Source organism: Thalassophryne amazonica, chromosome 2 (assembly GCF_902500255.1).
Source record: "Thalassophryne amazonica chromosome 2, fThaAma1.1, whole genome shotgun sequence".
Lineage (NCBI taxonomy): Eukaryota > Metazoa > Chordata > Actinopteri > Batrachoidiformes > Batrachoididae > Thalassophryne > Thalassophryne amazonica.
Genome location: NC_047104.1, coordinates 114894243 through 114915941, shown reverse-complemented (window position 1 = coordinate 114915941; position 21699 = coordinate 114894243). Strand labels below are relative to the sequence as shown.

Here is a 21699-nt window from a genome sequence, read left to right as displayed (position 1 = left end):
AAGCAGATGGCACTGACCTCTTGGAGTTCTTTGTTGATAAGGTCAGACACATAAAAAATGCCTTTACTGACCCCTTGTGGTCTGGCCCAGTCCGGCCTGAACTGCCACTACAGGTCTGGTCGTCTTTCAACCGAGTGTCACTAGAAGACATTGCAGCAGTTGCAACTAAAATGAACCTGACCTCATGCCCATTTGATGTCCTTCCCTCCAAGCTTTTTTTAGATACTTTTGACTCAATCGGGCCATGGGTCATGAAAATGTTCAACATGTCCCTGTCATCCGGTCTCTTTCCGAGCTCATTTAAATATGCTGTGGTGGAACCAAGACTCAAAAAGCCTAACTTGGACCAGTCTGAGCTTAAGAATTTCCGGCCAATATCGAAGCTCCCCTTTCTAGCAAAAATACTGGAAAAAGTGGTCGCAAAACAACTAACGTCTTTCCTTGAGATGCACAACATCTATGACACTTTTCAGTCAGGCTTTCGGAAACACCACTCCACCGAGACCACACTACTGAGAGTGTCTAGTGATATCATGATGGCCGCTGAAGCAGGAAGATGCACGGTTCTAGTCCTGTTAGACCTGTCCGCAGCCTTTGACACCGTTGACCATAGCATTATGGTCAACCGGCTGCGCGATCTGGTAGGGCTGTCGGGGTCCGTGCTGAAGTGGTTTGCCTCATACTTGGAGGAGAGGACCTTTAGTGTGTTGGCTGGCCATAAACTATCGAAAACAGCTGCTTTACAGTATGGTGTCCCGCAAGGTTCTGTTTTGGGGCCACTGCTGTTTCAATTGTATGTCCTTCCCCTCGGCCAGTTGATTCAGGACTTCAGGGATATTTCCTACCACCTGTTTGCGGACGACTTACAACTGTACTGTTCCTTTACGATTTCAGAAGTTCACAAATTGAACTCTTTATTTGACTGCCTGTCACAGGTGAAGAAGTGGCTTAATGGAAACCGTCTGCAACTGAACTCTGAAAAAACTGAGACACTTATTGTTGCCTCTGACAGTGCTATTCCTGTTATCAGGAGCCTCCTTGGTGACTTGGGCTTAACGGCAAAAACAAGCCTTAGAAACCTTGGCATTATTTTTGATGAAGGAACTTAAACAATTGGTGTCACAGAAAGAATTAGAGGAAATCATCCATGCCTATGTCTCCACGCGGTTGGACTATTGCAACAGCCTGTTCACTTGCCTGGGTAAGAAGGAGATAAATCGGTTGCAGTATGTGCAGAACTCTGCTGCGAGGCTTCTGACCCGCACCAACAGGAGAGCCCACATCACGCCTATCTTGGAATCCCTCCACTGGCTCCCTGTTGCCTCCAGAATTAATTTTAAAATCTTGGTTTTGACTTTCAGAGCACTACATGGTCAGGCTCCTGATTACATTGCTGACTTGATTCAGCCTTACACCTCAGCCCGCAGCCTCAGATCTTTAGGTCAGAACCTGTTGATGGTTCCTCGAACCTCCTTTAAAACTCGAGGAGACCGATCTTTTAAAGCCTTGGGCCTCGTCTCTGGAACAAACTCACTCCGTCCCTGCGATCCCTGGACTCTGTTGAGATGTTCAAAAAGCAACTAAAGACTCTACTTTTTAAACAGGCTTTTCATGGCCAATAATCTTTTAGTACTGAGTTTTTTACTGTATATTTTTATTGTTTTACCTTGTAAAGCGCTTTGTGACCCCTGTCTGTGAAAAGCGCTATATAAATAAAGTTTACTTACTTACTACTTACTTACTTACATGAAACAAGCACAAGCATTTAGTCATCGATTTGACCTCTCGTTTGTGCTACACCCGTGAATGTAAATGAGCAGGGATAATTCGGAATCTTCAAATTTATAAAAAAAAAAAAACAGAACTGCAATTGCAGCCTGTTTAAAACAGGCAGAACCTTAAGAGAGAGTGTAACAGTTGTACGCTTACCTTTCAAGTCATTTTTGTTGATTTAATACATTTTTAATATGTTTTACAAAATTTTGACCTGGATTATTTTACACCATAAAAGAATTCTCAACAACACACAGAACGTGATTGTGGCAGCTACACCGTAAAATCACCAGGGTTAAATTAACACTGACTGTGAACATATAAACCCACTCTGACTAGAGTAGGACCATATGTACACCAGCAGTGTTAATTTAACACTGTCAGTGTTAGTTTTACTGTGGCGGCTTTACTGTGTGATCTGCTCTGTGTCAGCCTGATCCCGTCAGATGTCAGAAGCTAAGCAGTGCGGGACCTGGTTAGTACTTGGATGGTAGACCTCTTGGGGACACCAGTGACTGTGTGTGTTTCTCCAGGTTACACTGGCGTTGCATCCGGCGTAAAACTTGTGCCAAATACCAATGCAGATTTGGCTGTATCCGCTGTAGCGACCCCGAACAAACAATGGGAGCTGCTGAATGGACAACAACACAGAATGTGATTGGAAAGGCACAAAATCATTTTCTAATAGAATAATAATACAGCCCCAATTCCAATGAAGTTGGGATGTTGTGTGAACAGAATACAGTGATTTGCAAACTCTCTTCATTCAATTGAATAGCCTTTTGGGTATAAAAGGAGCATCCCCAAAAGTCTCAGCCATTCACAAGCAAAGATTGGGCGAGGATCACCACTTTGTGAACAACTGCGTGAAAAAAATAGTCCAACAGTTTAAGAACAATGTTTCTCAACATTCAATTACAAGGAATTTAGGGATTCCATCATCTACAGTCCATATAATCAGAAGATTCAGAGAATCTGGAGAACTTTCTACACGTAAGTGGCAAGGCTGAAAACCAACATTGAATGTCCGTGACCTTCGATCCCTCAGGCGGCACTGCATTAAAAACCGACATCATTGTGTAAAGGATCTTACTGCGTGGGCTCAGGAACACTTCAAAAAACCATTGTCAGTTAACACAGTTCGTCGCTACATCTACAAGTGCAAGTTAAAACTCCACCATGCAAAGTGAAAGTCATACATCAACAACATCCAGAAACACCACCGCCTTCTCTGGGCCCGAACTCATTTGAAATGAACAGATACAAAGTGGAAAAGTGTGCTGTGGTCTGATGAGTCCACATTCAAATTGTTTTTGGAAATCATGGATGTCGTGTCCTCTGGACAAAAGAGGAGAAAGACCATAAAGATTGTTACCAGCGCAAAGTTCAAAAGCCAGCATCTGTGATGGTATTGGGGTGTGTTAGTGCCCATGGCATCGGCAACTTAAACATCTGTGATGGCACCATCAATGCTGAAAGGTACATCCAGGTTTTGGAGCAACACATGCTGCCATCCAAGCAACATCTTTTTCAGGGACGTCCCTGCTTATTTCAGCAAGACAATGCCAAGCCACATTCTGCACGTGTTACAACAGCGTGGCTTTGTAGTAAAAGAGTGCGGTTACTAGACTGGCCTGCCTGCAGTCCAGACCTGTCGCACATTGAAAATGTGTGGAGCATTATGAAGTGCAAAATACGACAACAGAGACCCCAGATTGTTGAACAATTGAAGTCGTACATCAAGCAAGAATGGGAAAGAATTCCACCTACAAAGCTTCAACAATTAGTGTCCCCAGTTCCCAAACTCTTATTGAGTGTTGTTAGAAGGAAAGGTGATGTAACACAGTGGTAAACATACCACTGTCCCAGCTTTTTTTGAAATGTGTTGCAGGCATCCATTTCAAAATGAGCAAATATTTGCACAAAAACAAACTTTATCAGGTTGAACATTAAATATCTTGTCTTTGTGGTGTATTCAATTGAATATAGGTTGAAGAGAATTTGAAAATCATTGTATTCTGTTTTTATCTACATTTTACACAATGTTCCAATTTCATTGAAATTGGGGTTGTAACAAGAGCAATCTGAGATTTCTGACATCTGCCAATCCGGATCCGAATCACCTCCAAAATTCAGTGGAGTCTTCAATGCTCTAATATCTATCTGTGGTGGAAATTTGGTGAGAATCCGCAAAATAGTTTGACATAATCTTTCAAAGCCTAAAAAAGAGAAATCTTGATCCAGAATCCGGATCCGGATCACGTCAAAAATTTAATGGAATCTTTCATGGCCTAATATCTATCTGTGGTGAAAATTGTGTCAAAATCTGTGCAGTAGTTTTGATGTAATTCTGCTCAGACAAATAAATAAATAAACACTGCTAATTTTATTATGTCTTTGGCGGACATAGTAGTAGTAGTATAGTAATAATAATAATAATAATAATAATAATAATAATAATAATAAGAAGAAGAAGAAGAAGAAGAATAGCAACAACTATATTTAAAAGTGCTTTCCTGTCAGGTACTTCAAAGTGCCTTATAAGGTAAAAAAAAATGTATTAAAAATAATAAATGATATATAGAGACTTTAAAAACAACAAACTTTTGGAATGCAGTCTTCCATTAAGACAGCTTTTACTTAAGTGAAAGTGACAAGCCGATGGATGGACTCTGGCCCTGCACCCCAGGGTGTCTGACTAATCTCATGACGCATGACCAGTGGCACCAATGTCTGTGTGCTCACCTCAGTAATGTGCTCTGTTTTTGATGCTCTTCTGTTTTTTCTCTTTCATGTTTCTTCAGCTTGGTGAAACTTTATAAACACCTTGTAACTGTTAGAATGGCCTAAGGTAGTGGGTCACCCCTCTGAGTCTGGTCTACTTGATGTTTCTTCCTCAGTATCACCACAGGGAGTTTTTCCTTACCACTTTCACCTGTGTGCTTGCTCCAGGGCTTGGTAATCTCAGACCTTACTCGTGTGAAGTGCCTTGAGGCCTTTGTTGTGATTTGGTGCTATATAAATGAAATTAAATGAATTGAACAAACAGCAAGCAAGAACTGAAACCACATTTCAGCATCATTACTAAAACACAAACACACTTATCTCAAATAAATTACAACCACTTCAGAATTATATTATACAAGAGCTTTGTCTTATTGTGCCCCTGTTCTGTGGAATGATCTCCCTGCATCAATAAAACAGTCAGATTCTATAGAGACTTTCAAGTCCAGACTTACGATGCACTTATTTTCCCTTTCGTATGGCTAGCATACTGGCATAGTATGTTACTATGCTTTTTACTCTTTTAATTCAAGTGTGCCACGGCCTCAGCTTTTTCTAAAGTCTGGGTCTTTTAGTGAAGCTTAGGGCTAGTGGCCAGCGATCACTCTAGCATTTCTTTTGTTTTTCTTGTTGCTTAATGTTGACAAATTACACTGTATTTGTTGTCTTTGTGATGTCTGATTCTGTTTTTTTTTTCTTTTCTCTCTGTTTGAGGTGTGGCTCCATCCAGAGATGGCTGTGGTATCTGTTCCAGAAACTCTCCTGTCCTGTGCACCGGCAACATTTCCTGTATATTCGTTTTGTGAATTGTTTTGTAAGTTATGTCTGTAGCATGGCCCAAGCAGAGGGTCACCCCTCTGAGTCTGGTCTACTTGAGGTTTCTTCCTCAGAAGGAGTTTTGTGCTTGCTCTGGGGGTTGGTAAGGTTAGACTTTACTTGTGTGAAGTGCCTTGAGGCAACTTTGTTGTGATTTGATGCTATATAAATAAAAATAAATTGAAATTGAAACTGTCTAATGTCAATAATGTACAAGGTGGCATGTAGTGCAGTGTAAATATTGTTGCTAGTTTCCTCCAGACAAAGTTATGGTTGTCACATCCAGCACCTACCCTATGAATGACAAGACCACATGCACTCATGTGAGTGAATTGTCCCAAAAAGGTGAGGTGATGGTGTGCTGGGCTCATGAAATGTTTCCACTATAGACCAGCAAAAGTCTTGCCAAAAACCCAGGGTGGAGTGTATGTGTGTGTTGTTGAAAGAATGTGATTATCAGATAGCCTCACTTGGTGGGTTCATAAGGCATGTGTGGACAAGGATGTGAAGTATTGCATCATGACCATGAAACTAAACTTAAACAAAAATCAACAATAAAATAACTGTAATACTAACAGAAGAACAAAACAAAAATAACTTTATTTTGTACAGTATTTTTTCGCTTCTGTTTGTCATCCCTGAGGATCACTGCGACTGGAACTCTGCGGACAAGTGGGGGTGGTGTGGGGTAAATTCCATTTTTATATTGGGAGGGGGACCAACCAATTTCAGAAGAGTTATAGTTGCAAGTCTTATATACAAATGGGCAGACAAGCAGCGTGATTCTTGCATACCCACCAAACCTTTGTTTGGTTGATATAACTTGGAAAAAAAACCTGCCCTATAGATCACAGCCACCTCTCTGTGTGGTCTTACATCTCAAGTACTATGAATATTAGCAAAGCCTGGTGGAAAGGCCTAGTTCAAAGTCAAGTATATATCAGGCTTTAGCCATGTCTCATACAATTCAAAGCACATCCTTTATCAGCAGCAAGTTGCTCAGCAACAATATAAACCAATCCTAATGTGTTATTTAGCTCATTAGCCACTTTGTTGGATATGCTGTCCATATATAGATCTGGGAGGGCCATAGATCCCAAACAAATAAAATAAATCCCTGTTTTGAACGTTCAGTCTTTGAATCATTCATCCCCTGGACTGGGTTGCTTGACGCGAGGACGTGTCGCTTCAAATCGCAGAAGCTTCCTCAGCTAAAATTCTTGCTCTGGTAGTCTGACTTCTCTCTTGACTCTTGTAGAGAAGAATAAACAGACACCAACAAAAGCTGGAGTTGTTTAAACCTAACCAGACCCCTCCTACCAAGAGGCCGACTGCTATAGGCTAGTGACTAAACAATAGCTCTAATTAACACCTATTGTGCTCTAGTTAGTACCCTCCTAATGACAGGGCAGCTGTCCCTCCTAATGAGGGGACGGAAGCCTCTCCTGATGGCTCCCTTGGCGACTCTCCTGATGACGTGAATGACTCATTACCATGAACAAAAGAATGAAACTGCTTTGACCTGAGTACCCCATTGTAAACAGGGGACAAAGCGTGTCTCAGACCCCCCTCCCCGGTTAAGGCTGGGTTTCAACTGTTTCACATAGAATGCTTCCTTGACACCTCTCTCAAACCATTTCTTCTCTCTGGCTAAGATTTTAACTTCCTTGTCCTCAAACATGTGGTTAGTGTCTTTCAGGTGGAGATGAACTGCAGACTGAGGTCCATGTGCGCCCTCTCTGCGGTGCTGGTATAGCCTTTTGTGTAAAGGTTGCTTAGTCTCACCTATGTAGTGTTCATTGCAGTTTTCCTGACATCTGATAGAATACACTACATTGCTCTGTTTGTAACTAGGGATCCTGTCCTTAGGGTGAACTAATTTCTGTCTCAAGGTGTTAACCGGTTTAAAGTAAACTGGGATTTTGTGCTGTCTGAAGATCCTCTGTAGTTTTCCCCTACTCCTACTAAATAAGGGAGAGACACTCCTCTTCTTCTTGTCTCCGTGTCCTGTCTATCTGGTCTCTTTGTTTTCTGGGACTTCTGCACTTTGCCCAGGGACCATCGTGGGTACTCACATACTGTGAGGGCTTTCCGTACAAGTTGTTGTTCTTTAGCCCTTCCCTCTGCAGTTGTGGGCACCTGTAGGGCTCTGTGTCCTGATCACCCCTGATAACCCCGAGCTTGTGTTCAAGGGGGTGGTTTGAGCCAAAGAGCAGATATTGGTCAGTGTGAGTGGGTTTTCTGTAAACCCCTGTCTGGAGCTGCCTGTTCAAAGTCCCAGAAAACAAAGAGACCAGAGGACAAAGAGACCTAAGGACAGGATCCCTATAGGTGCTAATAAGCGCTATTGTTTAGTCACTAGCCTATAGCAGTCAGCCTCTCGGTAGGAGGGGTCTGGTTAGGTTTAAAAACTCCAGCTTTTGTTGGCGTCTGTTTATTCTTCTCTACAAGAGCCAAGACAGAAGTCAGACTACCAGAGCAAAAATTTTAGCTGATTCTGCGATTTGAAGCAAAACGTCCTCGTGTCAAGCAACCCAGTCCAGTCGAAGATTCAAGCTTCTCTACTATGGAAACCACCTGGACAACTGAGAACCTACACAGAAACATCCCCATCACTGTTATCCTCATAAGACACAGTGTTGAAACTTTCACATCCACTCCACGTTATGCAGACAAAGGTCAGAGTGATGATGACTGAGTGGATGATATTTCCTGTTCAGGCTTGCGTGTACTGTGTGCTTAAGGGAAATCCATCTCTTCTAATAAACTCCTTAAGCTCCCAAAACAAATTAAACTAGAGCACTGCGCTTGTACAGCACAAACCTCCTCCAACACTAGTTTCCAATTCCACAAATTTTTACCTTGGAAAAAAATTTCAAGGTCAAAGTCCTGTCAGAAGTGACTTTTCATAAGCTAAAATATAATACAAAATATATATCATAACGGCTTTTCAATGTTAAAAAGAATCAAATATCCGCTAAATCCAGAATACAGGTCAGATGTAGATCAGACTTATGGCCCAGTCACACGGCACTTAACGAAGGGTGATGAAGACCTGACGAAACAAGAAATCTGGACCTTTGTTGACTGTCGTTGGCATCGTTTAACCTTTGCACAGCCTCGTTCCTGCAGCGGGCGCTTCGTCCGGATTTTTAAACTGTTGAAAATTTTGATTAGTCTGATCATCGGCACCTATCTGATCAAATTTTTTGATGACACTACATTGGTGTCCCTTCTCCATGGTACAGAATCAGTCCATGGAGTGGCCTTGTCGGATTTTATTTGTTGGTGTGATAACAAAATGTCTTGGATTTGCATGTTTCTAAAACTAAAGAAATGATCATTGACTTCAGACGTAACAGTAATGTAGCCAAGTAGTGTATCTATATACATAAAGGGCTACATCTGTCTGTCAGTCTGTCTGTCTGTCCGGGATTAACTCCCAAACTATAATATATAACCCCAAAAACTATATATATTCTGAATCCTCATGACATGGGGAACAAACTGGTACCATTTTTTAAAAAGTTGAACTGAAAATTACCTCCAAAATAGCCATTTATATAAGACCATACAGTGTTGTACCATGTGCTTTTCATGCTGCCACTTCTGTCTGTCCGGGATAAACTCCCAAACTACGATATAATATGTAGCCATAAAAATGATATATATTCTGAATCCTCATGACATGGGGAACAAACTGGTACCATTTTTTAAAAAGTTGAACTGAAAATTACCTCCAAAATAGCCATTTATATAAGACCATACAGTGTTGTACCATGTGCTTTTCATGCTGCCACTTCTGTCTGTCCGGGATAAACTCCCAAACTACGATATAATATGTAGCCATAAAAATGATATATATTCTGAATCCTCATGACATGGGGAACAAACTGGTACCATTTTTTAAAAAGTTGAACTGAAAATTACCCCCAAAATAGCCAGCTGTGGGTATGACCAGGCAGATTCAAATTTCCAGCCCTGTACAGGTGTTGGCCATCTCTGTTTATTTAATCCCTTTCTTCAGCTACTTTATGTTCTCAACTGTTAAGCACCTGACTGTCCTGTACAACCCACTTTGCCTTCCTGTCTGAATACATTCATTTTATGTTTGTAAAATTGCAATGTAAAAACAGTGAAATACACCACTACCTTAGTTTTGATTCATTGAAATTCACATTTACTGTTACCTACCTTTTGTGTGTAATTTTGTTATAAATTTGATTGCAAAACAAAGTCTGCATGAAGGACTTCAAATGTGTTTGTCTTTTAACCAATTATTTCCACTTAGTTTGGGGAGTCCACCTCTTGCTGGACAAACTTTAGCCCATTAACCATTATATTTATAAGACATCAGCATTACAAAAACAAATGTTGGGCAATTGTTTTGATTAAAATGATTGGCATTTGGCTTATGTCTAAAAAAGGTTAACCCGGGCAGCGCCGGGTACCCCAGCTAGTTATACATAATGAAAAAGTAGAACTTGTGAACACATGAATGAATACTAATCCAATTTGTAAGCGTTTTGGGTATGTTACCAATTATAAAGCGCTCTATAAATCCAAGTCATTGTTATTATTATTATTGTTATTATTATTATTATTTAGTTACCAGGCTCCAGCTGCCTCATTGGATAGTGCAGTCTGTCTGCACACACTAGGTGTAACAGATCATCCAGGTACTCTTCAACTCCTACTAAATGCCTATTGAGTATTTGGATACCCCATGGATTGTGACGCGCTGATTTATTTCTTCCAAAGCTAGTAAGAAATTACGAGTATTTGGATGTAGCCAAATACTGTTTATGTGTCATGATTACATGGTGACATGACAGACATCTTTAACTTCATAACTGTGCTTGTTTGTACTTTATATCCCATGTGAAAGTCAAGGCCCTTGAACTGAATGCAACCTCTCAAACCAAATGTTACTAATGTACATGGACTGAATGTCTCTTGCACTCTCACGGTCAAAATGCTTTTCACTGATGCTCACAGTCACCCATTTACACACACACACACACACACACACACACACACACACACACACACACACACACACACACACACACTGTGTTCCAGTTCAGGGTCTGCACCCTTCTAATGGTATATCCCACAAAACTCTTCAGGCTTCAGCTCTTCAAACACAGTGGAGGCCGGTGTTGCAAACGAAACAGTCCCCCCTTAAAAACTGGTCCACCCTGCCTTCACTGCGCAAGTTCTCCCACTTAGAAATCATGGAGGGGTCTGAAATTTTCATCTTAGGTACATGTCCACTGTAAGAGACATAATCTAAAAAAAAAAAAAAAAATCCGGACATCACAATGTATGATTTTTTTAATAATTTATTTGTATGTTACTGCTGCAAATAAATATTTGAACACCGACCAACCAGCAAGAATTCTGGCTCACAGACCTGTTAATTTTTCTTTAAGAAGCCCTCTTTTTCTGCACTCTTTACCTGTATTAATTGCACCTGTTTGAACTTGTTACCTGTATAAAAGACACCTGTTCACACACTCAATCAATCACACTCCAACCTGTCCACCAATCACAATGCATGTTTTTTAATAATTTATTTGTATGTTACTGCTGCAAATAAGTATTTGAACACCTGTGAAAATCAATGTTCATATTTGGTGCAGTAGCCTTTGTTTGCAATTACAGAGGTCAAATGTTTCCTGTAGTTCTTGACCAAGTTTGCACACACTGCAGCAGGGATTTTGGTCCACTCCTCCATACAGATCTTCTCCAAATCTTTCAGGTTTGGAGTTTCAGCTTCCTCCAAAGATTTTCTATTGAGTTCAGGTCTGGAGACTGGCCAGGCCACTCCAGGATCTTGAAATGCTTCTTACACAGCCCCTCCCTAGTTGCCCTGGCTGTGTGTTTGGGGTGATTGTCATGCTGGAAGACCCAGCCATGACCCATTTTCAATGCTCTTACTGAAGGAAGGAGGTTGTTTGCCAAAATCTTGCAATGCATGACCCCATCCATCCTCCCTTCAATACGGTGCAGTCGACCTGTCCCCTTTGCAGAAAAGCACCCCCAGAGTATGATGTTTCCACCCCCATGCTTCATGGTTGGGATGGTTTTCTTGGGGTTGTTCTCATCCAGAGGAATGGTCTATTTGAAGAGTTTCAGTCAGGTTTTAGAATTCATCATAGTACAGAAACAGCATTAGTGAAGGTTACAAATGATCTTCTTTTGGCCTCAGACAGTGGACTCATCTCTGTGCTTGTCCTGTTAGACGTCAGTGCTGCTTTTGATACTGTTGACCATAAAATTTTATTACAGAGATTAGAGCATGCCATAGGTATTAAAGGCACTGCACTGCGGTGGTTTGAATCATATTTATCTAATAGATTACAATTTGTTCATGTAAATGGGGAATCTTCTTCACAGACTAAGGTTAATTATGGAGTTCCACAAGGTTCTGTGCTAGGACCAATTTTATTCACTTTATACATGCTTCCCTTAGGCAGTATTATTAGACAGCATTGCTTAAATTTTCATTGTTACGCAGATGATACCCAGCTTTATCTATCCATGAAGCCAGAGGACACACACCAATTAGCTAAACTGCAGGATTGTCTTACAGACATAAAGACATGGATGACCTCTAATTTCCTGCTTTTAAACTCAGATAAAGCTGAAGTTATTGTACTTGGCCCCACAAATCTTAGAAACATGGTGTCTAACCAGATCCTTACTCTGGATGGCATTACCCTGACCTCTAGTAATACTGTGAGAAATCTTGGAGTAATTTTTGATCAGGATATGTCCTTCAATGCACATATTAAGCAAATATGTAGGACTGCTTTTTGCATTTGCGCAATATCTCTAAAATTAGAAAGGTCTTGTCTCAGAGTGATGCTGAAAAACTAATTCATGCATTTATTTCCTCTAGGCTGGACTACTGTAATTTATTATTACCAGGTTGTCCTAAAAGTTCCCTGAAAAGCCTTCAGTTAATTCAAAATGCTGCAGCTAGAGTACTGACGGGGACTAGAAGGAGAGAGCATATTTCACCCATATTGGCCTCTCTTCATTGGCTTCCTGTTAATTCTAGAATAGAATTTAAAATTCTTCTTCTTACTTATAAGGTTTTGAATAATCAGGTCCCATCTTATCTTAGGGACCTCATAGTACCATATCACCCCAATAGAGCGCTTCGCTCTCAGACTGCAGGCTTACTTGTAGTTCCTAGGGTTTTTAAGAGTAGAATGGGAGGCAGAGCCTTCAGCTTTCAGGCTCCTCTCCTGTGGAACCAGCTCCCAGTTCGGATCAGGGAGACAGACACCCTCTCTACTTTAAGATTAGGTTTAAAACTTTCCTTTTTGCTAAAGCTTATAGTTAGGGCTGGATCAGGTGACCCTGAACCATCCCTTAGTTATGCTGCTATAGACTTAGACTGCTGGGGGGTTCCCATGATGCACTGAATGTTTCTTTCTCTTTTTGCTCTGTATGCACCACTCTGCATTTAATCATTAGTGATTGATTTCTGCTCCCCTCCACAGCATGTCTTTTTCCTGGTTCTCTCCCTCAGCCCCAACCAGTCCCAGCAGAAGACTGCCCCTCCCTGAGCCTGGTTCTGCTGGAGGTTTCTTCCTGTTAAAAGGGAGTTTTTCCTTCCCACTGTCGCCAAGTGCTTGCTCACAGGGGGTTGTTTTGACCGTTGGGGTTTTTCTGTAATTATTGTATGGCCTTGCCTTACAATATAAAGCGCCTTGGGGCAACTGTTTGTTGTGATTTGGCGCTATATAAATAAAATTGATTTGATTTGATTTGATCCTCTAAACATGGTAAGTGGAGTTGATTCCAAAAAGCTCTATTTTGGTCTCATCTGACTACATGACCTTCTCCCATGCCTCCTCTGGATCATGAGATTATGTCTCTCACAGTGGACATGCACCTAAGATGAAAATTTCAGACCCCTCCGTGATTTCTAAGTGGGAGAACTTGCAAAATTGCAGGGTGTTCAAATACTTATTTTCCTCACTGTATGTGGAAATGATTGTTGTACAAAAGTGTCAGATATCTCTCACTGAGATAGATGATCACTGGAGTGCAGTTTTAAGCAGAAATGAGGTGATAATTAGTGAATCGCTGGTGACTCTCAGAAATAATGCTGCTGAGCTCCAAAATGATGCATGCACAGTGAAGGCACGGTGGACCCATTTTTAGGGGGGGACCATTCGGTCGGTGACACCTGAAAAAAAAACATTCTGAAATGAGACGGCAAGCTCACACAGCATTTAGATGTTGCACCATTACATTTCCCTGCCCCTACCCCCTGTCACCTGGCAACTTTGACAGGTGCATGCACCAAGCTAGCATAGTGTGAGTAAACAGTAGTTTTGTATTCATTTTTCAGTACTATTGATGCTTGTCTTATAAATATTACTTGTTTACAATTGTACATATGGAGCCTAAAAGTGTTATTTTTGCCTTTTTGTTTTTTATATACCAATCATTTTGTCTTTGAAAAAAAGTTTTTTGCAATAACTCATGGGATATTTTGGGCCATGAAGGATCTACTTGCTGTATCCTTAATTTGTGTGTGTGTGGGGGGGGGCTGCACACACTGGCTGCTTGAAAAGAAGCCTTTGACGTTGGACAGCCTAGTCACATCACCTATGATGTCAATGGCAGATGCCTTCAAGGTGTAAAGCTGCTGAATTGGGACAAAACCAGTCACACACCAATGTTAGGGTGCTGCCACATAATATGAGGATTAGGGACACTACCCAAGGGTGGATTTGAACCAAGGATATCCTAGTCACAAGGCCACCTCTTTAACGCCTTGACCATCACCACCCTGTAACGCAATGCCACCATTGAGAATGTGGCTGTATTTTAATCACACTCACATTCAATGAAATGGTAAACATTGAAGTCTCACCTGAATCCTGTATTTTCCATGAAAGAGATATTCAGGTTGGACGGCACCTTTTGGACAGACTGAAAAAGTTCTCTAGCTTGGCATTGTGGTTTCTCATTCATGTTAGACCCTGGGTTCTCTGGATCTGTCCTGGATCAACGAGACTCTGTTATTAGAGAAAGTACAACTCATTTATTTCATGTCAATCATACCAATCAGTCATACCAGATCTGGAGTTCTCACCATCCCAAGGTCACGTAGGAACACGTTCAGGAAAGAGACCCCGAACACAGTTTACAGTAAGATTTTTATAGACATCCATTGACATCATTGTTAAAGAAGTGGTCCTTCCCATGTTGTGATCAAAAAATGCCATATCATGTTTGGGCCATGTGACTAACTGGGTCAACCTTGAATGTCGCAAAAGCAGGGCCTTGTGTTGGTGAAACCACTGGCTGCTGATAACAAGATAATGAAAGATGCCAGTTTTTACAAGATATACAATTGGTTTAGACAAATATTTTAACAAAAGTACAGTAAATTACTGTGTAGATATTAGGAACATATTGACCCAGTGCAAACTTGCTGACCGTCATCGCTTTTAACCTCATGTAATCCCACTCACAGAAATATTTACCCTAACCTTTAAGATTTATGTAATTTTATTACATGACTGATTCCCATTTACTGTTTTTAGATAATTTTAATACAAACCTACCAAATATACCTTACATGATGCATATTCATTAATCATATTTATTATTATGTTACCTATGTATAGGTAACATAATTATTGTGCAATTCAAACAATATACTTTATGTATTTTAAATAAATACTGCCATTATTATTGATTTAGATTAACTATATTTTATTAATACTAAATACATAAATCTGAGGATTATGCATTTCAAATAAATAGGATTAATGAATATGCTTCATGTAAGGTTTATTTGATAGGTTTGTATTAAAATTAAGTAAAAGTAAATGGGAATTTGTCATGTAATAAAATTACAAAAATCTTAAAAGTTAGGGTAAATATTTCTGTGAGTGCAGCAGAAATGCAACAATGTATTAACTTGGGTTTAGAGCAGACCTGGGCAAACTGCGGCCCGGGGGCCACATGCGGCCCTTTGCATGTCTCTGTCCGGCCCTCATGAGGTCTGTGATTATTATTACATATATTAAAAATGTCAAGCTGTGTGTTGCAAATCATTAGAGAGGTTTATTTGGGTATATTTAAATATTTACATATTATTACAATAATAAAAATTACCTATAAAAGCTATTAAATAGGTAATTTTTTGTAAAATTTGTAATGGGAGACAGCCGAGTTATCGATGGTGTGGCTCTCGGACATCATTCAAGTTGCCTATGTGGCCCCTTGTAAAAATTAATTGCCCACCCCTGGTTTAGAGCATTTGGAATCAGTAGTATATTAACACACATCATGTCCTCTTCCTCTCATCTATACCCTTATTTCTCTTTCTATCTCATCCTCACTGTATGTTCCCAAATAACACAATCTGGTAATCTCCTGCTGGACTCTAATCATATTAGGCCTCTATTGGTGGTTGGCTCTCACTGCGGTATTGTATCAATTCCTGTTCCGGAGCACAGCGGTGTTTTTCTGTATCTGTTAGCTGTTTAATCTGCGCAGTTAGATTGATCTAGTTATCTAGATTACGATTTGTTTCCCAGTGTAATCTTTACGTGCCTTAACTAAAGCACTCCCTCTGCTGAATCACCTCTAAATTATTTACACATTATTCACTTTGCGTGTTTTTAGGAATCCGCTAGCTTAGCGTAGCTACTAGCTCTTAGCCGATTTAGCATGGCGGCTTCTCCTGTCTCTCCCGCACTTTTCTGCTCTGGGTGTGAAATGTTTAGTTATTCCTCGGCCTCCTTTAGCAGTAATGGTACTTGTAATAAGTGTAGCTTATTCATAGCTTTGGAGGCCAGGCTGGGCGAATTGGAGACTCGGCTCCGCACCTTGGAAAATTCTACAGCTAGCCAGGCCCCTGTAGTCGGTGCGGACCAAGGTAGTTTAGCCGTCGTTAGTTACCCCCTTTGCAGATCCCGAGCAGCCGGGAAAGCAGGCCGACTGGGTGACTGTGAGGAGGAAGCGTAGTTCTAAACAGAAGCCCCGTGTACACTGCCAACCCGTTCACAATTCTAACCGTTTTTCCCCACTCGACGACACACCCGCCGAGGATCAAACTCTGGTTATTGGCAACTCTGTTTTGCGAAATGTGAAGTTAGCGACACCAGCAACCATAGTCAATTGTCTTCCGGGGGCCAGAGCAGGCGACATTGAAGGAAATTTGAAACTGCTGGCTAAGGCTAAGCGTAAATTTGGTAAGATTGTAATTCACGTCGGCAGTAATGACACCCGGTTACGCCAATCGGAGGTCACTAAAATTAACATTAAATCGGTGTGTAACTTTGCAAAAACAATGTCGGACTCTGTAGTTTTCTCTGGGCCCCTCCCCAATCGGACCGGGAGTGACATGTTTAGCAGCATGTTCTCCCTGAATTGCTGGCTGTCTGAGTGGTGTCCAAAAAATGAGGTGGGCTTCATAGATAATTGGCAAAGCTTCTGGGGAAAACCTGGTCTTGTTAGGAGAGACGGCATCCATCCCACTTTGGATGGAGCAGCTCTCCTTTCTAGAAATCTAGCCAATTTTCTTAAATCCTCCAAACCGTGACTATCCAGGGTTGGGACCAGGAAGCAGAGTTGTAGTCTTACACACCTCTCTGCAGCTTCTCTCCCCCTGCCATCCCCTCATTACCCCATCCCTGTAGAGACGGTGCCTGCTCCCAGACCACCAATAACCAGCAAAAATCTATTTAAGCATAAAAATTCAAAAAGAAAAAATAATATAGCACCTTCAACTGCACCACAGACTAAAACAGTTAAATGTGGTCTATTAAACATTAGGTCTCTCTCTTCTAAGTCCCTGTTGGTAAATGATATAATAATTGATCAACATATTGATTTATTCTGCCTTACAGAAACCTGGTTACAGCAGGATGAATATGTTAGTTTAAATGAGTCAACACCCCCGAGTCACACTAACTGTCAGAATGCTCGTAGCACAGGCCGAGGCGGAGGATTAGCAGCAATCTTCCATTCCAGCTTATTAATTAATCAAAAACCCAGACAGAGCTTTAGTTCATTTGAAAGCTTGACTCTTAGTCTTGTCCATCCAAATTGGAAGTCCCAAAAACCAGTTTTATTTGTTATTATCTATCGTCCACCTGGTCGTTACTGTGAGTTTCTCTGTGAATTTTCAGACCTTTTGTCTGACTTAGTGCTTAGCTCAGATAAGATAATTATAGTGGGCGATTTTAACATTCACACAGATGCTGAGAATGACAGCCTCAACACTGCATTTAATCTATTATTAGACTCTATTGGCTTTGCTCAAAAAGTAAATGAGTCCACCCACCACTTTAATCATATCTTAGATCTTGTTCTGACTTATGGTATGGAAATAGAAGACTTAACAGTATTCCCTGAAAACTCCCTTCTGTCTGATCATTTCTTAATAAAATTTACATTTACTCTGATGGACTACCCAGCAGTGGGGAATAAGTTTCATTACACTAGAAGTCTTTCAGAAAGCGCTGTAACTAGGTTTAAGGATATGATTCCTTCTTTATGTTCTCTAATGCCATATACCAACACAGTGCAGAGTAGCTACCTAAACTCTGTAAGTGAGATAGAGTATCTCGTCAATAGTTTTACATCCTCATTGAAGACAACTTTGGATGCTGTAGCTCCTCTGAAAAAGAGAGCTTTAAATCAGAAGTGCCTGACTCCGTGGTATAACTCACAAACTCGTAACTTAAAGCAGATAACCCGTAAGTTGGAGAGGAAATGGCGTCTCACTAATTTAGAAGATCTTCACTTAGCCTGGAAAAAGAGTCTGTTGCTCTATAGAAAAGCCCTCCGTAAAGCTAGGACATCTTTCTACTCATCACTAATTGAAGAAAATAAGAACAACCCCAGGTTTCTTTTCAGCACTGTAGCCAGGCTGACAAAGAGTCAGAGCTCTATTGAGCTGAGTATTCCATTAACTTTAACTAGTAATGACTTCATGACTTTCTTTGCTAACAAAATTTTAACTATTAGAGAAAAAATTACTCATAACCATCCCAAAGACGTATCGTTATCTTTGGCTGCTTTCAGTGATGCCGGTATTTGGTTAGACTCTTTCTCTCCGATTGTTCTGTCTGAGTTATTTTCATTAGTTACTTCATCCAAACCATCAACATGTTTATTAGACCCCATTCCTACCAGGCTGCTCAAGGAAGCCCTACCATTATTTAATGCTTCGATCTTAAATATAATCAATCTATCTTTGTTAGTTGGCTATGTACCACAGGCTTTTAAGGTGGCAGTAATTAAACCATTACTTAAAAAGCCATCACTTGACCCAGCTATCTTAGCTAATTATAGGCCAATCTCCAACCTTCCTTTTCTCTCAAAAATTCTTGAAAGGGTAGTTGTAAAACAGCTAACTGATCATCTGCAGAGGAATGGTCTATTTGAAGAGTTTCAGTCAGGTTTTAGAATTCATCATAGTACAGAAACAGCATTAGTGAAGGTTACAAATGATCTTCTTATGGCCTCGGACAGTGGACTCATCTCTGTGCTTGTTCTGTTAGACCTTAGTGCTGCTTTTGATACTGTTGACCATAAAATGTTATTACAGAGATTAGAGCATGCCATAGGTATTAAAGGCACTGCGCTGCGGTGGTTTGAATCATATTTGTCTAATAGATTACAATTTGTTCATGTAAATGGGGAATCTTCTTCACAGACTAAAGTTAATTATGGAGTTCCACAAGGTTCTGTGCTAGGACCAATTTTATTCACTTTATACATGCTTCCCTTAGGTAGTATTATTAGACGGTATTGCTTAAATTTTCATTGTTACGCAGATGATACCCAGTTTTATCTATCCATGAAGCCAGAGGACACACACCAATTAGCTAAACTGCAGGATTGTCTTACAGACATAAAGACATGGATGACCTCTAATTTCCTGCTTTTAAACTCAGATAAAACTGAAGTTATTGTACTTGGCCCCACAAATCTTAGAAACATGGTGTCTAACCAGATCCTTACTCTGGATGGCATTACCCTGACCTCTAGTAATACTGTGAGAAACCTTGGAGTCATTTTGGATCAGGATATGTCATTCAAAGCGCATATTAAACAAATATGTAGGACTGCTTTTTTGCATTTACGCAATATCTCTAAAATCAGAAAGGTCTTGTCTCAGAGTGATGCTGAAAAACTAATTCATGCATTTATTTCCTCTAGGCTGGACTATTGTAATTCATTATTATCAGGTTGTCCTAAAAGTTCCCTAAAAAGCCTTCAGTTAATTCAAAATGCTGCAGCTAGAGTACTGACGGGGACTAGAAGGAGAGAGCATATCTCACCCATATTGGCCTCTCTTCATTGGCTTCCTGTTTATTCTAGAATAGAATTTAAAATTCTTCTTCTTACTTATAAGGTTTTGAATAATCAGGTCCCATCTTATCTTAGGGACCTCGTAGTACCATATCACCCCAATAGAGCGCTTCGCTCTCAGACTGCAGGCTTACTTGTAGTTCCTAGGGTTTGTAAGAGTAGAATGGGAGGCAGAGCCTTCAGCTTTCAGGCCCCTCTCCTGTGGAACCAGCTCCCAATTCAGATCAGGGAGACAGACACCCTCTCTACTTTTAAGATTAGGCTTAAAACTTTCCTTTTTGCTAAAGCTTATAGTTAGGGCTGGATCAGGTGACCCTGAACCATCCCTTAGTTATGCTGCTATAGACGTAGACTGCTGGGGGGTTCCCATGATGCACTGTTTCTTTCTCTTTTTGCTCTGTATGCACCACTCTGCATTTAATCATTAGTGATCGATCTCTGCTCCCCTCCACAGCATGTCTTTTTCCTGGTTCTCTCCCTCAGCCCCAACCAGTCCCAGCAGAAGACTGCCCCTCCCTGAGCCTGGTTCTGCTGGAGGTTTCTTCCTGTTAAAAGGGAGTTTTTCCTTCCCACTGTCGCCAAGTGCTTGCTCACAGGGGGTCGTTTTGACCGTTGGGGTTTTACATAATTATTGTATGGCCTTGCCTTACAATATAAAGTGCCTTGGGGCAACTGTTTGTTGTGATTTGGCGCTATATAAAAAAAACTGATTGATTGATTGATTGATTAATCATGAACTGTATATCACTGTAAATATTGTTTAGATTGCAAATCATGGGTCTAAAGTCTTTGTATGTACTCTGTATGCTGTATCGTGACAAATATGTAATATGTACTTTTTTATGTAGTAATGATATTGTTTTGTCTTGTCTTGTGTACTATACACATATTCAAATAAATTCATTCATTCATTCATTCAAGAAAAAATGGAAAATGTGGAGTAGATACAGTATGATCTTTTCGACAGTAAAAGGATAGTGATGCATTCAGTGACTGTAGCAATTGACTGATGGTCTGTGGATGAAGAGCCCCTGAATGCTGAAAACAGTTCTGTTAATTCAGTCACTAATTTTCATGAGTGATCATGCTCTTCATCTTGTTAGCTTTGTACCCTCAGAGGTGCAGCGTGGTGAAAGTAATAACACTGTGCACATTCAGGCAGAAATCAAACAGGACTGAGTTTGGCGAGCACTCTGGCGGTGGAGTGCCAAGAGCGAGATACTTTTGAGATCTAGAACTGAGGTCAAACCAGAACAATGCAGCACTTACATAACATGAAATCCAGATTATGTTCTTTAATAACCTTGTGTTTCTCATGTAATCTATGCTGTCAGTTCCAGATTAGTATCGTAGTGGAGCGTACAGATGGCAGAGAGATTGCCAAGCCTGTGGAGTTGAGGGTAATGGTCGGTGATGCCAACGACAACAGGCCCACCTTTCCACAGGCACAATATCATGCTGTGGTCAAAGAGTTATCCGCTCGAGGTGAATGAGGACTATTTATATAATCTATATGTTATCTTTCTCACAGGCCAGCCACATGAGAATCTTCCACGCAAAATTTCCAAATGTATTTCAATCCATTTCAGTGTAATTCTCGCAGATCCACACATTCCTCCAAGGAGATATATGTGTGGCTGAAGTAATCTGTGTGAATATTTCATTTTAAGTTAAATTCTGGTAAATTTTGACACAAACACTTTGTCAACACTGGACAGAGCCTATGTGACGTCACCCATTGGTTTTCTTTAGAGACCCAGAAGAGCCCATGTCTGGGCTGTGTTCTGTACGGCGTCATGTTCTGTATGGCGCCATGTTCACAGCAGCTAAACAATGAACTCACTAATGCATAAAGAGGTGGATCGTGGGCGGCTCTACATGTGACGAAAGATGTATGAACACGCCCCTCTCAGACTCAAAGCCACCTACCCTGGGTTCGGGTGTTTATAGGGCACTGCA

The 21699-nt window shown here is 40.7% G+C and overlaps 1 protein-coding gene across 1 annotated transcript in view; it reads left to right on the top strand.

The window, feature by feature from the left end:
• The window catches only part of cdh16 (cadherin 16, KSP-cadherin), a 163059-nt gene that overhangs the window by 77051 nt on the left and 64309 nt on the right, over window positions 1-21699 (top strand). The window contains exon 9 of the mRNA XM_034192397.1: window positions 21075-21225. Within this exon, the coding sequence (XP_034048288.1) occupies window positions 21075-21225 (151 nt within the window). The remainder of the gene's footprint in view (window positions 1-21074; window positions 21226-21699) is intronic.